Source organism: Lampris incognitus, chromosome 3 (assembly GCF_029633865.1).
Source record: "Lampris incognitus isolate fLamInc1 chromosome 3, fLamInc1.hap2, whole genome shotgun sequence".
Lineage (NCBI taxonomy): Eukaryota > Metazoa > Chordata > Actinopteri > Lampriformes > Lampridae > Lampris > Lampris incognitus.
In genome coordinates, this window is record NC_079213.1 from 95,479,784 (window position 1) to 95,494,181 (window position 14,398).

The 14,398-nt window shown below is 44.7% G+C and overlaps 1 protein-coding gene, 1 non-coding gene and 1 pseudogene across 4 annotated transcripts in view; all 3 read left to right on the forward strand.

Moving 5' to 3' along the window:
• The window catches only part of yjefn3 (YjeF N-terminal domain containing 3), a 92,246-nt gene extending 81,357 nt beyond the window's left edge, over positions 1-10,889 (forward strand). The window contains exons 1-6 of one of the 3 annotated variants that reach the window (XM_056277675.1): positions 3,266-3,369; positions 3,568-3,678; positions 8,466-8,579; positions 8,735-8,885; positions 9,853-10,045; positions 10,773-10,889. In XM_056277675.1, coding sequence (XP_056133650.1) covers positions 3,322-3,369; positions 3,568-3,678; positions 8,466-8,579; positions 8,735-8,885; positions 9,853-10,045; positions 10,773-10,815 — 660 coding nt within the window. In that variant the 5' untranslated portion in view covers positions 3,266-3,321 and the 3' untranslated portion in view covers positions 10,816-10,889. Of the gene's footprint in view, positions 1-3,265; positions 3,370-3,567; positions 3,679-8,465; positions 8,580-8,734; positions 8,886-9,852; positions 10,614-10,772 lie in introns of those variants that run through there. The other 2 variants (XM_056277673.1, XM_056277674.1) reach the window with 2 other exon arrangements.
• Positions 2,592-2,695, forward strand: LOC130110936 (U6 spliceosomal RNA). Its single transcript, XR_008810122.1, has one exon. It is a non-coding gene; the product is annotated as a U6 spliceosomal RNA (small nuclear RNA).
• On the forward strand, positions 2,802-2,885 carry LOC130110927 (U4 spliceosomal RNA; annotated as a pseudogene).
• Positions 10,890-14,398: the final 3,509 nt, after the last annotated feature.

The window sequence follows — 14,398 nt, forward strand, 5'->3', positions numbered from 1 at the left end:
CAGAGACAGTAATGCCAAAATGTTGGTGGACCAGTAAAATTCGTACAGGTGTGTAGTCCTGTTTGGGGCTTGCATGAAGTGAATTGACAAATCCTTGAAAATTTGTTTTGTGCCCTTTTGTGGTACTTTTGACTTGGGATGGACAATGTTTCTTGACCGAAATTTGCCAATCGGGAAAGCTTTCTGTCACCCGAGTGAAACATGTTATTTGCTCAATATTTGTGGTTAATTATAAAAATTCACCCGATCTTCTAGCCGTATTAGGGCTCCTGTTGGTGCATGGTGGCATGTTGCTGGATTTCCAGACTACCACCTGCGAAGCGACGCTATATGTGGCAAACTACATGGCGTCAAAAAGAAGGAATTCATTTGAAAAAAAAGAAAGAAAGTATGTCCAGTCATTCTGGTTTATCAGAATCTCCTGCAAGTTTCCATCTACGTGAGTCTTTACTTTATTAGCGTTTCAACTGGTAGGTGGCGTCCGGGTAGCGTAGCGGTCTATTCCGTTGCTTACCAACATGGGGATCCCCGGTTCGAATCCTAGTGTTACCTCCGGCTTGGTCGGGCGTCCCTACAGACACAATTGGCCGTGTCTGCGGGTGGGGAGCCGGATGTGGGTATGTGTCCTGGTCACTGCACTAGCGCCTCCTCTGGTTGGTCGGGGTGCCTGTTCGGGGAGGGGCTGCCAGTTGAAAAGAAGCGGCTGGCGACTCCACATGTATCAGAGGAGACATATGGTAGTCTGCAGCCCTCCCCAGATCAGCAGAGGGGTTGGAGCAGTGACCGGGATGGCATGGAAGAGTGGGGTAATTGGCCAAGTACAATTGGGGAGAAAAAAAGGGGGAGGGGGTTTCAACTGGTGGAATTACTGTGAAATCCAGAGGGGAAGCTCGCTCCATTAGCATCAAGGTTATGCTAATTCATTGAAGAATGTTTTTATAACCAGTTGATTTGTAATGACCATTGTAATGACTCACTCCGCTCAATTAAGTTTTTACTTTTTTAAGACTTAATGGAGACATGACTTCTTGATTTAAAAAAAAAAGATTATTTTGTAGTTGAAAGCCTCATGTTGCAACAGAGATTCACAAAATGCACCAGATACCATTTGGCCCCTGTCAGAACTGAATCAGCCATCACCCAATAAGGGTGTCCATTCTGCAGCAGAGAGAGAACAGCTTTACAACGCCCTGCACAGCTGCACCAGGCCTGTGCGGTGGATGGGGACTATTAACAGAGCAGAAGATGGGACAGAGGTCACCAGACCTCATTAGGTGTATGTGTGCACATGCATATGTACGTATATATGTGTTGTGTGTGAGAGAGAGAGAGAGAAAAGAGAGGGGGGAGGGAACAAGAAAGAAAACCATGAATGTGGACTTATGTATATGGGGAAGAAGGTAAGAAAGAGACAAACCCGTTCTTGTTTACCAGCAGGACAACAAGGAATGACTCTACCAGTGTTGTTCCTGCTTTATTTCTGCTTGTTTGTTCTTTGCTGAGCATCTGTGTAGCTTTACCTGTGACTCACAGCAGACAGCCAATCCTGTCAGAGGTGGCTGGTTGTTAATGGTGAGCTGAGGTCATTAGAGCTGGCATCACCCTCCGGAAAAACTGATCAGGTACCTCGGCACAGCCAGACTTGTATTAATGATATGCACACACACATGCACATGCACAGATGTCTACACCCACACACCCACCCACACACACACATACACACACACACACACACACAGACACACACACACACACGGTGTGTTATGCAGATGAGCTCAGCGAGTCATTAACATCGGCCTTCACAGCAAGAGACTAAGACCCACTAGATAAGAAATTTAAGCATGTCATCCACATAGTCTTTTTTTCTTCTTCTCTGCTTCTATCACTTCTTCTGTTCGGCTTTCTGTGACCCCCCTCACTCTCCCTCCCTTCTGTCTTTCAGCCATTATTAAAATCTGCTTTAGGTGCCTAAACATCCATCCCGTAGCCTGTGTGACGTCCTTGTGGTTGAGATGTTGTCTTGATGCTTTATCACTCTAATCAACCTTCTGTGAGCTTTGTTACGCCCAGTAATGACATTTGGGAAATGGGCTATTTCTCTGTCTGAAATCTCTGCTGCTGGGAATGTGTCAGCGGAAGTGCAAGTTAATGTGTTTTTGCCCGGTGGCAGAATATTGGTCTATTTCAAGCTCATCATCAAAATAAATGATGACTGAATTCATCTTCATTGTAGAATCTATTACAGCCAGCACATGCAGTGTCGGCAGTCTACTTTGGAGATAAGCATGACTCTTTTTTTTCCGTGTAGGCTAATTTCTCTTGGCTATTAGAAAATTGGTGTAATTGGACTTAGGGGCTGTTATGTCTCGACATTTATTGAGCTCTGGAGTTCAAGCAAGATTTCCACGACCCTTCATTATGTATCTCCCTGTTCACTGTTCTACTGCCAGAGAGGACATTTAATATCTCATATTGTGCCATTTGTTTACAAATCCATAACTGTAGACATTTCATTAAAGAGTTCACTGCTCTCTTCATCATCTCTCTCCCTCGCTCTCTCTCGCTCTTTCACTCGCTCTCTCTCTCTCTCATATTGCTTCGGCAATACATATGCTAAAATTGGAACGATACAGGGAAGATTAGCATGGCCCTGCGCAAGGATGACATGTAAATTCGTGAAGCGTTCCTCTCACTTTCTCTCTCTTTCTTTCTCTCTCTCACCTTCTCTCACCTTCTCTCTCTTTCTTTCTCTCTCTTTCTCCCTCTCTTGCGTTCCTTCTCTCTCTCCCTTGCTCTCTCTTTTTCTCATGCAGTGGCAGTATCGTAGGCTATGGGGTTTATTCGAGGCGTGATTATTGCTTGTTGAAAACTTTACCCAATACCTCGCTATGAGGACTCTCTCCCTCTCTCTTTCTTTCTTTCTTTCTTTCTTTCTTTCTTTCTTTCTTTCTTTCTTTCTTTCACGCTGCCCCCCCCCCTCTGTCTTTCTCCCGTTCTCTGTCTTACACACACACACACACACACACACACACACACACAAATGTAGCTTCTATTTAGGAGCTGATGATGGGAGATTAGCTGCTCAGGTTGGACAGTGCTAAAGGGAAATACCTGTCTCATTTAAGGAGGTGGGAGGTGATTTACAATGAAATGTGTTGCCAATAAATGAAGAAGATGCCAGTAGCCTCACGCAGCCTAGCTGGATGGCGGGTTATTTATACAAGCGCTTCCTGTGGAGAGGACAAAGGTATTTTTTTCCACTGCTGCAAGGGCTATTTTAATGGGATTGAGTCTTCACGGATAGACAAAACAGACCACTAAATGGCTGGTGCCGTTACCACCCATGTCTGCCATGCCTGCAATGCTGTGGTCAGCAACCTCGAGTTGAATATGAGGGGAACAGGCTTTGAGGGATAAATATCATATATACTGATGACTCCTTTCTCTCTATGCTTTTTTGTGTCGCTGTTGTTCCCTATTTATAGCTTGCTCTACTTTTCTGTCTCTCGTCCAACCCCCCTCTCAATCTAACCCTTTCTATTTCTCTTTCTTTACTCCTCCCTCCAGGCCTATCCGCTGAGCTCCATGGGGAAGAAGCAGCCAACAGTGTTGGTAGTTTGTGGTCCAGATCAGAATGGCTCTATTGGCTTAGTGTGTGCCCGACACCTGCGTATATTTGTAAGTAGACCCAGTGCAATAATGTGTAATACAGTAGCAGACCGTGGGGTGCCATATTATAGAACATTGAAAGGTGCAGCATCGCAAAATAAATCCTTATCGAGTCCGCCAGTGGTGGTTAAAACACAACGAATGGATCGGTACTACAATCTAGCCCCAACCTTCATCCAGACAGAAACTTGGACAAAATCATGTCGGTGAGTAAAAACTGCAAGGTTTCATTTGCATTGGGAATAACAGGGGGATTACCTATATAGTCCCTCTGTGCTTTACAGAACTTCACTTCAACTCCTGTAAATGTCTCCTCGCAGTTATGCCATTACGTTCTCCATAGGGGCACTGAGACAGTCATGATGTCATACGATTGTTGCTCTCGTTAAAGCTGTCTGGGACTTCAGTTGGCGGCCATGATATGATGTCATACCTACCGTGTCTGTTCTTCAGACCTCGTACTGGAGATGGACATCTCTAGGGAGTGGTGTAACAAATGGAGGGTGATTCAATTATTGCAAATACATTATGGGGTCACAACTTAATCTAAAAGTGGAAGAGGCTGAGACTGCAGCCGATTTTGAGGTGAGGCAGGACAAGGCATCTCTGATTTCATATCTCTTCTGTGTTGGAAGGGCGAGTGTGGATGTGTTTGGGAATCTTTGGCTTAGAAAGGAATGTAACTGTACACCTTACCATGTGTGTCCGAGATGCTAGATTTACAACGCATCGATAGCTCTGATTGAAACCACGTTTGATCGAACCCGTTTAAGCTGTCGAACGCCTGTCTGCAGTCTCTCTCTTTTCTTTATCACTTCTCTCCATCACTGTCTCTCTCCTTCGCTGTCTCTGTCTCTGTCTTTTTCCCGCTGTGGGCCAAGGGCTAGGCCAGCGGTCAGCTCTCAGGCAGATATATTTCATGCTGCCAGTCCAGGAATGCACAGAGGCGCTCCTCCATGACTTTGATCCGAGGGAAATTGACCATCCATCCCTGACCATCGCTTGAGTCCTGCCTTTCTCCTTGGTCTGCTCTCGTGGCTGAGAGGTCATTAAAGAGGTCTGCGCACTACAGAAGACAAAAACAACACATGTAGCTGAGGTGATCTGGGACCGTGCGAGGCTGATCTACAGTGAAATTTGAATATTTACTTTGGCCAACGAACTCTTCTAGGAGTGTGGGTTTTTTTTTTTTTTTTTGCATTGGTGGGATGCCAGTGCCAAAACACAGCTTGGAGACGCAGTATATGAGGTGCGCGTGCGTGCACACACACACACACACACTCACTCACTCACTCACTCTCTCTCTCTCTCTCTCTCTCTCTCTCTCTCTCTCTCTCTCTCTCTCTCTCTCTCTCTCTCTCTCTCTCTCTCTCTCTCTCTCTCTCTCTCTCTCTCTCTCTCTCTCTTTCTCCTCTCTCTCTCTCTCTCTCTCTCTCTCTCTCTCTCTCTCTCTCTGTGTCTCTTCAGCACATACACACATCCAAACACACACATACGCACACTCACACGCTCTCTCCAGCACATTTATACACACACACACACACACACACACACACACACACACACACACACACACACACACACACACTCACTCACTCTCTCTCTCTCTCTCTCTCTCTCTCTCTCCTCTCTCCTCTCTCTCTCTCTCTCTCTCTCTCTCTCTCTCTCTCTCTCTCTCTCTCTCTCTCCTGTGTCTCTTCAGCACATACACACATCCAAACACACACGTACGCACACACACACTTACTCACACGCTCTCTCCAGCACATTTATACACACACACACACACACACACACACACACACACACACACACACACACACACACACACACACACACACACACACACACACACACACACCCATGGGCGTGAGTCCCTGATCCGGAGCTGTGAATGTGATTAGACAAAGCAAAGAAATGATGATCGACCGCAGGCTAACAGGCCAGCTGGCGTCTCATGTCACTCCAAGCCATCCGTGTTCACAGACGAAGCACCGGTCTGAGTGGATCTGGCACGGTCTGTGACTCTTTCCACTGCGAGGTACACGGAAAAGCAAAATATTGCCTGCAGGAGCACAGATATTCCTCAGTCAAGTTGGAGGATGGTTCATCTTGGATTAGAATGAAACACAATGCCGACGCATATTTGTTTCAGCCAGTTGTTCACGTTGGGGTGACTGGGTATGTCCTGTCGGGCCCTGTTCAGGGTTCCCTCTGTTGACAAATACATCTTAATTCTGGCATTTCAACGGTGAGTCACTTCTCGACTTGTATGAGTCACATGAAGTCCACCATGAACCCACGCCAAATTTCTTCAAACGCAAGCCAATGCAGGATGTCGTTAAAAAGGAAACGCTGACTCTCAATGGGCTGTGGCCAAAAACTGAATGGTAACATAACCTTGGACAGGATCATCCTCAGGGGAAGGAAGCATAGTCTCTTTTATCTTTGGCATCAACGGGAAAAAAAAAACCCATTACCTCTCTGTCACCTCTGCATCGTTCTCCCTCATGGCTCTCTTCTGCAGCCATCGTGCTCCGCTCAGTGATGCTGAAGAGTGTCTCGGGTGAGCCCTTAGGTACACAGAGCGGTTGTCTGGGATGGATGACGTAACCGCTGATGAAGTCAGGGGTATGTTGGGGTCTCTGACGCCCCCCGAGGCGGACAGACAGACAGTTGCTGGCATTTGGTTTGGCTGCTCAGTGTGTGTTCTTTGGCGGTCACCGTGAAGGGGACGTCAGGTGGCGTGCCGATTTGGTTTAAAGTCCCAGAGGAACCAGTAGTGTGTCTGGACTGACGAGTCGCTTCCTCCTTCAAACATCGTCAACTTCTTTCATGTGATATTCAGATGTGTCTTTGGCCCCCGAGTAAAAATCAGAGACCCGGGTGAAAGTGAGGGTCACTGCTTGGTTCTCTTGATATTATTACCCCACAGCTAAATTACAGCCAGGGTTTACGGGAAAATGTGACAGCCATTTCCACTATGATGCAACAATGTTCATGAAACTCAGATGACAGGAAGCGTCATGATGCCGGTGACAAGTTTTGCATCACTCCTGTTTGCTGCTGTACGAGTGCAGCTGAGCTAGCATGAAACCTGCTATATCGTTCATCGACAGTTTGTGTAACTGTCCCAGAGACAGTTACATTGAGATGTTTGTTTTATGTTTCTGTAATAAATTCATGGTTATTGAGTTCATCCAGTGGTACGGTGGCACAGTGAGTGGCATGGTGGCGCAGTGGTTAGCATGGTCGCCTCACAGCAAGAAGGTCCTGGGTTCGAGTCCCGGGGTAGTCCAACCTTGGGGGTCGTTCCAGTTCGTCCTCTGTGTGGAGTTTGCATGTTCTGCCCGTGTCTGTGTGGGTTTCCTCCTGGGTGCTCCAGTTTCCTCCCACAGTCTAAAGACATGAAGGTCTGGGGAATCAGCTATACTAAATTATCCCTAGGTGTGAATGTGTGTGTGTCGGCCCTGTGATGGCCTGGCGGCCTGTCCAGGGTGTCTCGCCGCCCGCCGCCCAATGACTGCGGGGATAGGCTCCAGCATCCCTGCGTCCCTGAGAGCAAGATAACGCAGTTTGGATAAGGGATGGATGGATGGATGAGTTCATCCAGCTATTAAAAAAAAAAAAGATTAAAAATGTAATAAATAAGTGGTTAAAAGGGGTAACATTGATAAAAAATGTATCTGACATATACCACGGTAAATTAATATTTAGTTAAAAAGTTTTAGTGCCCTTTATGCGAGGTTTATTTGAAGTTAAGAGTGTAACGGGTCACATGACCAGAGTTTAGTTAAGGGCATAGCCATTGCATTATGGGTCAGAACCAACATGGATGAAGAGGAAAGACATCTCCATATATAGCGCCCGAAATAACCTTGTTCTATATGTGGTTCAAGAGGCGCACACGGTAATGTCCTTCATTCGTGTTATATTTGTGTGTAATGTTTGTTGACGTGGCTTTACATGGACAATGTGATACATTTTCAGCAGCTTTATTTGATTTCATCGCATTTCTGTTGTGCTCACGTTTGGGCCTGTTAACCAATGGACACTAGCTTGAGAGACTGTCAGCAGAATGAGAGATGTATATTTAAAACTTTGTCTTTTATTTTCTTGTAGTTTTCACGGTGTCTGCTGACGAGATATATATATATATATATATATATATATATATATATATATATATGTAATAAATTTTCAAAAGACATCTGTATGATGGGTGGCCATTACTTCATTGGACCCGTGTCGTTACAGTCTGTTTTATTACAATACCTCAGATTCTACCTCACACATTTGGATATCAGACATGGTGGTTTTACGGTACGAAGAAAATGGATCAAATGCCCTCTCTCTACCGAGCATGAGGAGACACACACACACACACACGCCTCACAGGGGTTCTTGGGTTTTTAAGATTTATTTCTGCGGGTTGTGTACAGGTCACAGTTCATGGGTGGTTGCTGTTTAGCAGGCAGGCCTCACAGACCACAGGTGTCTGGATTTCTACTCTTCTCACCCCTCCATTTATAGAGGAGGGTGATTCAGTCTGTGAGCTGCCTGAGGAAAAACCACTGTAGTGTGGTAATCCATGAATGAACGGTGTGTTCGTCTGCCATTAACCGCAGGCCAGATATACATTGATCCATCATCCTCACTCAATAATGTCTATATTGGCAGTATTTGTCGGCCATAGTCTTGAAATCGGGGGACTACTATTTATTTTATTTTCTCATTTTCTCTTTTCTTAACCCCCCCCCCCCGTCTACTTCACCCCATCACTCTCCCTCATACAGGAATATGAACCCACCATCTATTACCCTAAGCGCTCTTCTCACAGTCTCCACCAGGACTTCACAGTTCAGTGTGAGAAGATGGATATCCCATTCCTCTCCTATCTCCCCACAGAGGTCAGCGGCATCAACACACGCTAACACGTGATGGAATTAGATGAACTGAATTGTTCTATTCATTCTTTGAATTTGCCAGTTTAAAGTTTCATTCTACCTAGAATCTTGTTTCGGAGCAAAATCCTTTAACTAATTGTAGGTTTCTTTTTGTTTAGGTTCAGTTGATCAATGATGCCTACAACCTAGTGATTGATGCTATCCTGGGCCCAGAAACAGACCCAGTCAGCATTAAGGAGCCTTATTCTGGTATCCTGGTCACCCTCAAGCAGGTCAAAATCCCCATAGCTAGTGTGGATGTACCCTCAGGTAAATGCTCATGCTAAATGGTCCTATTTGGCTTGAGGCTTAGAAACACTGCACAATGACCAACACGGGGATCGCCGGTTCAAATCTCCATGTTACCTCTGACTTGGTCGGGCGTCCCAACAGACAAAATTGGCCGTGTCTGCTGGTGGGAAGCCGGATGTGGATATGTGGCGTGGTCGCTGCATTAGCGCCTCCTCTGGTCGGTCAGGGCACCTGTTCGGGAGGGAGGGGGAACTGGGGGGGAATAGTGTGACCCTCCCATGTGCTATGTCCCCCTGGCAAAACTCCTCTCTGTCAGGTGAAAAGAAACAACTGGCAACTCCACATGTATCGGTGGAGGCATGTGGTAGTCTGCAGCCCTCCCCGGATTGGCAGAGGGGGTGGAGCAGTGACCGGGATGGCTCGGTAGAGTGGGGTAATTGGCCGGGTACAATTGGGGAGAAAAAGGGGGGGAAATCTAAAAAAAAGAAAGAAAGAACAAAATAAACACTGCACGACGAATGGGTCTCTCCCAAGCATCTTTGGCTCCCAAAATTGACTTTCCTATACATCTGTGAGAGAACATGGAGGATAAAGCCTATGCGTGCTGCAGCCAGCATGGCTTGAACTCATCATATCCCAAATACGCTAGCAGCTGAGTGTGAGCAAAACAAAACTTTAATTTGTCACTGTCACCAAACATTGGACAGAGGCTTTTGTCTTAAGCCAACCTTTCAATCAGTAACCCATGTAATCAGCTGTAGAGCATCTATTTGGCTTGTGACTTGGTCTGGTATCACACTATCTCTGCATCACTAGTCCTCGAATGACATCTGCAAAACATCAAGTTTGTTTTCAACATAAAATGCAAATAATCAGTCAGTGTTGCATCATGATGTGTTCTTCTTTTAAAATGTCCTACCTTGTCTGATATTCTCTATTTGTCCCCCCATTCCTCTCCTGTTTTTTTTTCTTCTTCTTATGATAGGTTGGGATGTAGAAGAGGCCAGTCAGGATGGGATAAACCCGGAGGTCCTCATTTCGCTGACAGCGCCTAAAAAATGCGCCATCAGGTTCCCGGGGAAGCATTTTTTGGCTGGACGCTTCCTGCCCTACGACATCCAGAAGAAATACGACCTGAACCTTCCGGAGTACCCAGGCACAGACTGTCTTATAGAACTGTAACCCATGCAAACCACATGACCAGATCTGACCCCTCTTCAATTTGAATAAATACGGTTTATCTATTTCAATGTTTTTGTACTTTATAGGTTGTTACTGTGATTATCTTCAATGTGCTAGCTCTCAGTTGTGTGGAGAAGGTTTCACCCATACTTGCGTCATTAACTACAATAGAAGGATTATATCTAGAATCCGTGTACTGAGTCTTTTTTGGGGAATGGTTTGAGGCGTGTTTGTGTAAGTCTCCTTCCAAGACTCAGCGCTATGCTATTTTGTCATTTGCAAACGAAATGAATGTTGTTTGAAAGAGATATATGGAATGGACCATTTAAACTCTTAATTTTCTTTTCTTTAAGGACACATTCTCATATTTTTCATATCCCAATGTCTTATCTCCTATTACGGTGTGCTCCTGAGGTGAATTGAAGTTGGTAGCTCATTATCAATTTGCTGATTATGTCTCTTTATTCAAACCAACATCTACTGCATTTCTTTTATCTCTGTCAGTACACTACAGTAGCTGATACAGAATGGCCAGAGGTTTCTCTTGGTCCAATAAAAAAGTCCTATAACAAGTGGTTGACTTTCAATGTTTTCATTTTTTTTTTAATCTTCAGACAAAATAGCTAGAACATCAGACTGTACCTCTCTGGAGGGAGTCATCATCCTCTGATGAAAAGGAGATGACATGAACGCTGTCACACGTTCCTATGTTCTTCTTCCCAGGCCTGCCCACAGAAATGGCGGGGCCCTTGAAAAGGTCCGGTGAATGCCCCCCCCCCAAAATTCGCAAGTGTGGACTTGGATGGGAGACCTCTTGGGAAAACAGTTGCTGCTGGAAGTGGTGTTGGTGGGCCAGTAGGGGCAGTCTTCCCTCTGGTCCTATTAAATAAAATATGGTATTGTTGCTGAATTTTGAGGGTTCATTTTATTTATCCATCCATCCATTGTCCAAGCTGCTTATCCTGCGCTCAGTGTCATGGGATGCTATTTTTATTATTATTATTATTATTTCTTCTTTTTCTGCCCTGTCTTCCTCTTTGAAAAACTTTAATAAAATGTATCATTGCAAAAAAAATAAAATAAATAAAACCAGCAAAAATCCCAATGCCCTAGTGCAGTGACAGGAATACTGTGCAGTAGGAGATGCCGTCCTTCGGATGAGATGTTAAACTGAGGTCCTGACTCACTGTGGTCATTAACGATCCCATGGCACTTACTGCAAAGAGTAGGGGGTCCCCTGGTGTCCTGGCAAAATTCCCAACCTGAATCTCTCCATCTGGCCACCTAATTGTCCCCATGTGTAATTTGCTCAATGATTCCTCCCTGTCCACCTCAAGCTGATGTGTGGTGAGTATTCTGGCATAAAATGGTTGCCATGCATCACCCAGGTGGGTGTTACACATTGGTGGTGGTTGAGGTGAGTTTCCCCCCTTCAATGTAAAGCACTTTGGGTATCAAGATAAAGCGCTATATGAATGTAGTGATTATTAGTATTAAACACATACATATAAACTGAGAGAGACTTACTCAGTAATGGGGGCTACACACACACACACACACACACCATAATAGAACACTTTGACACACTTAAACACACCAAGATCAACAAAGATCTGCTACATTTACACCACACATTTCTTAGTAGAAAATGCAATTTGTTACCTTAAGGTTTCATCTTTGCCTCCTATAAGTCCATCTGTTTAGCCCGTTCACACTCAATGGCAAGTATTGTCATTATCATTGCTAATATTTAAGGTGAATATGATTGCTGGTGCCCATGGGCTCCCCCTAGTGGCTGGGCCCCAGAAAGCTTTGCCCCTTCCCCCACCCCCATATGGGTGGCCCTGCTTCCTGATGTCATCAGCTCTTCCAGTATGTTTGATGAGGTTTTACCCACATCATGTACCCGTTCAGATGACGTTTTCACGTCCAGGATGCTTGCACACTGTTTCTTTTGTTTACTGGTTCCCAACTGGATTTGATTTGCTAATCAAAGCCATATAAACAGGTGTATTGTGGCTATAATCACACGTAGAAAGTTTCTCATTATGGCACCAGAGGTTTAAATATGTTTATAATAGTCCCAATGAGAATGACTGTGAGTGAGGTAGCTGTGCTGTTTGTGGATGAGGTAATGCATATTTGCACCACGCATGGGAGCCTCCTTGGAATACAAATACAATAATGTGCTGACTTGTGAGCGTGTGTGCACGTGTGTTTGTTGAATGAGTGCGCGTGCGTGGGCGTACGTGGGCGTGCGTGTAGGAAGTCACTGAAATGGAATGTTGATCCCTTTGCACATTATAGCCTTAAATCTGTCAGGCGCAAACTGACGAGGATGTTACTGTTATATCAATATGTCTGAGCAGTCACTGGTCATGTCTTTCATTCCTCATCAACCTCTTTCAGGAAACAGAGGCCGTTCACTGTTCATTTATTTGTGATTTTAACATCAGGCAGCCATAAATAGTCTATTAAATCATTGGTTGCTCATCAAACTGGATGATCACAACTGACAGCGGCACCGCTGTAATATCCAGCAATCTCTCCTTCCTCTGGGAGGCTTAACGCACTCAAATGGTGCGTGGGAGCTTAATAATACAAGGGAGGATGACAGTTTCAAATTCACTGCTAACTTTGAACAACACACCTCAATCTAAAAGTGAAATGCAAATCATGTAATTATTCAGTACCTCTAAAATCTAGGTTATGAGTGCAGTATGTGAAAATGTAGCAGGAGTAAAAAGTACCCGCATGTTAACACGTTGAAGTACGTCAAAATATTATGTTATTGTTCCCAAGGGAGCAGGGGTGTAGCACAAAATTCTGAGCCCTATACATAAGCAGTCTCTGTGGGCCCCTTTCCTCTTGTCTCTCACGCATCCCTTTTTTGAGTTCTAGCATACTGTATATTATTTACAACCACAGTACATTAATCTATTCTAAACTAACTTAATCTAACCTTAACCCAACTTAACTATCTTGCAGTGACTGAAAACCATTACTCAAAGAGTAATGTTCCTAATAGTCTTTAATTATAGACGTTTTGTTGTATTCATGGCTCCCTCTTGTGGTGTTAGTTGGTACTGGCCGTGATCAAAGTCACTGTAAACGTCACTCCCGTCCCGTTTCTCGCGACCGGTGAGTAGAGTGGTGGGTGCTCCATCCCTTTCGGTGAGTTAAAATGTTATAAGCCACTTGTAAATATGACCCACACTTATGAATATATATGCAATGAGTTGTGCTGAAGTGTTATTGTTATAAGTGCCTACTGTGATTGTTTTATCGATACAAATGAATGGTGTTCAGCAAATTCGCTAGCTAGCTTCCGCAGGCTCGCTAGAGAACTGCCGCACGAGCATCGTCTAGCTAGCAGCTGGTGTGTTAAATATGATTTGCTTTGCCTGAACAGACATATTAACACCACACTGAGCCGACGGAGCTTTCTTTCTATCGCCAGACGCGATGCATGAGCCCACACAGCCTGACGAGTCATTTGCCGCTGCACAACACGCAGACCAAAGGCGAGGGGCTACTAAAGCGTTATGTCAGCCAAGTGTGTTAAAAACGCAGTTGTGCAAGCCAACTGCATTTTTCCCAGACGAATACAACCGATCACAATATAGCGTTTTATGATTTTCAGGTGGTTGATTAATTTTGCATCGAACCTCAGACTGTTAAATAACGGTGTTCAGCTGCAGAACATTTTTTATTTGGGTTTTGAGTCAAGACAAACGCTGCACAATATGCTTTTGATATAGCTTGGTGTTATTAACTCCTATGGGCATGCAAGGATTTTTACAGGCGTCACTCCTGAACAACAATGATGCAGACGCTGTAAACAAGCCTCAGCGCACTGCACCTCATAAGTGCGAGTAAGTCTCGAGTCTGTTTTTTGAAGTGTTTTTTCCCGGATGGCATGCCATATGACGCCACTTCCCCTCTCTGGCAGCGCATCCTCCCGCAATCAGCGACTGTAAAGAAAAAGAAGTTACAAAACTGATCCAGAAGTCCAACCAGAGGGTGGAACCGCATCTGGCACCGGAGGAGAGAGAGAGAGAGAGAGAGAGAGAGAGAGAGAGAGAGAGAGAGAGAGAGAGAGAGAGAGAGAGAGAGAGAGAGAGAGAGATTTTTTTTTTTTGATTTTTAAAAAGTGACTTTTATTTTAGAAAAATACAATCATATTCAAACCACAAGCCAATAAATAAAATTCCGCAGAAAATAAAAGGTAAATCACATCAATTCTCCAGAAAAAACAAGTTGGTCATCTTTTACTGAGCACAACACTTCCCTGTAAGCCCAGATAGCACTGAAGTGCTGGGTATCTTTCATTTCTTTGTAATAATTGA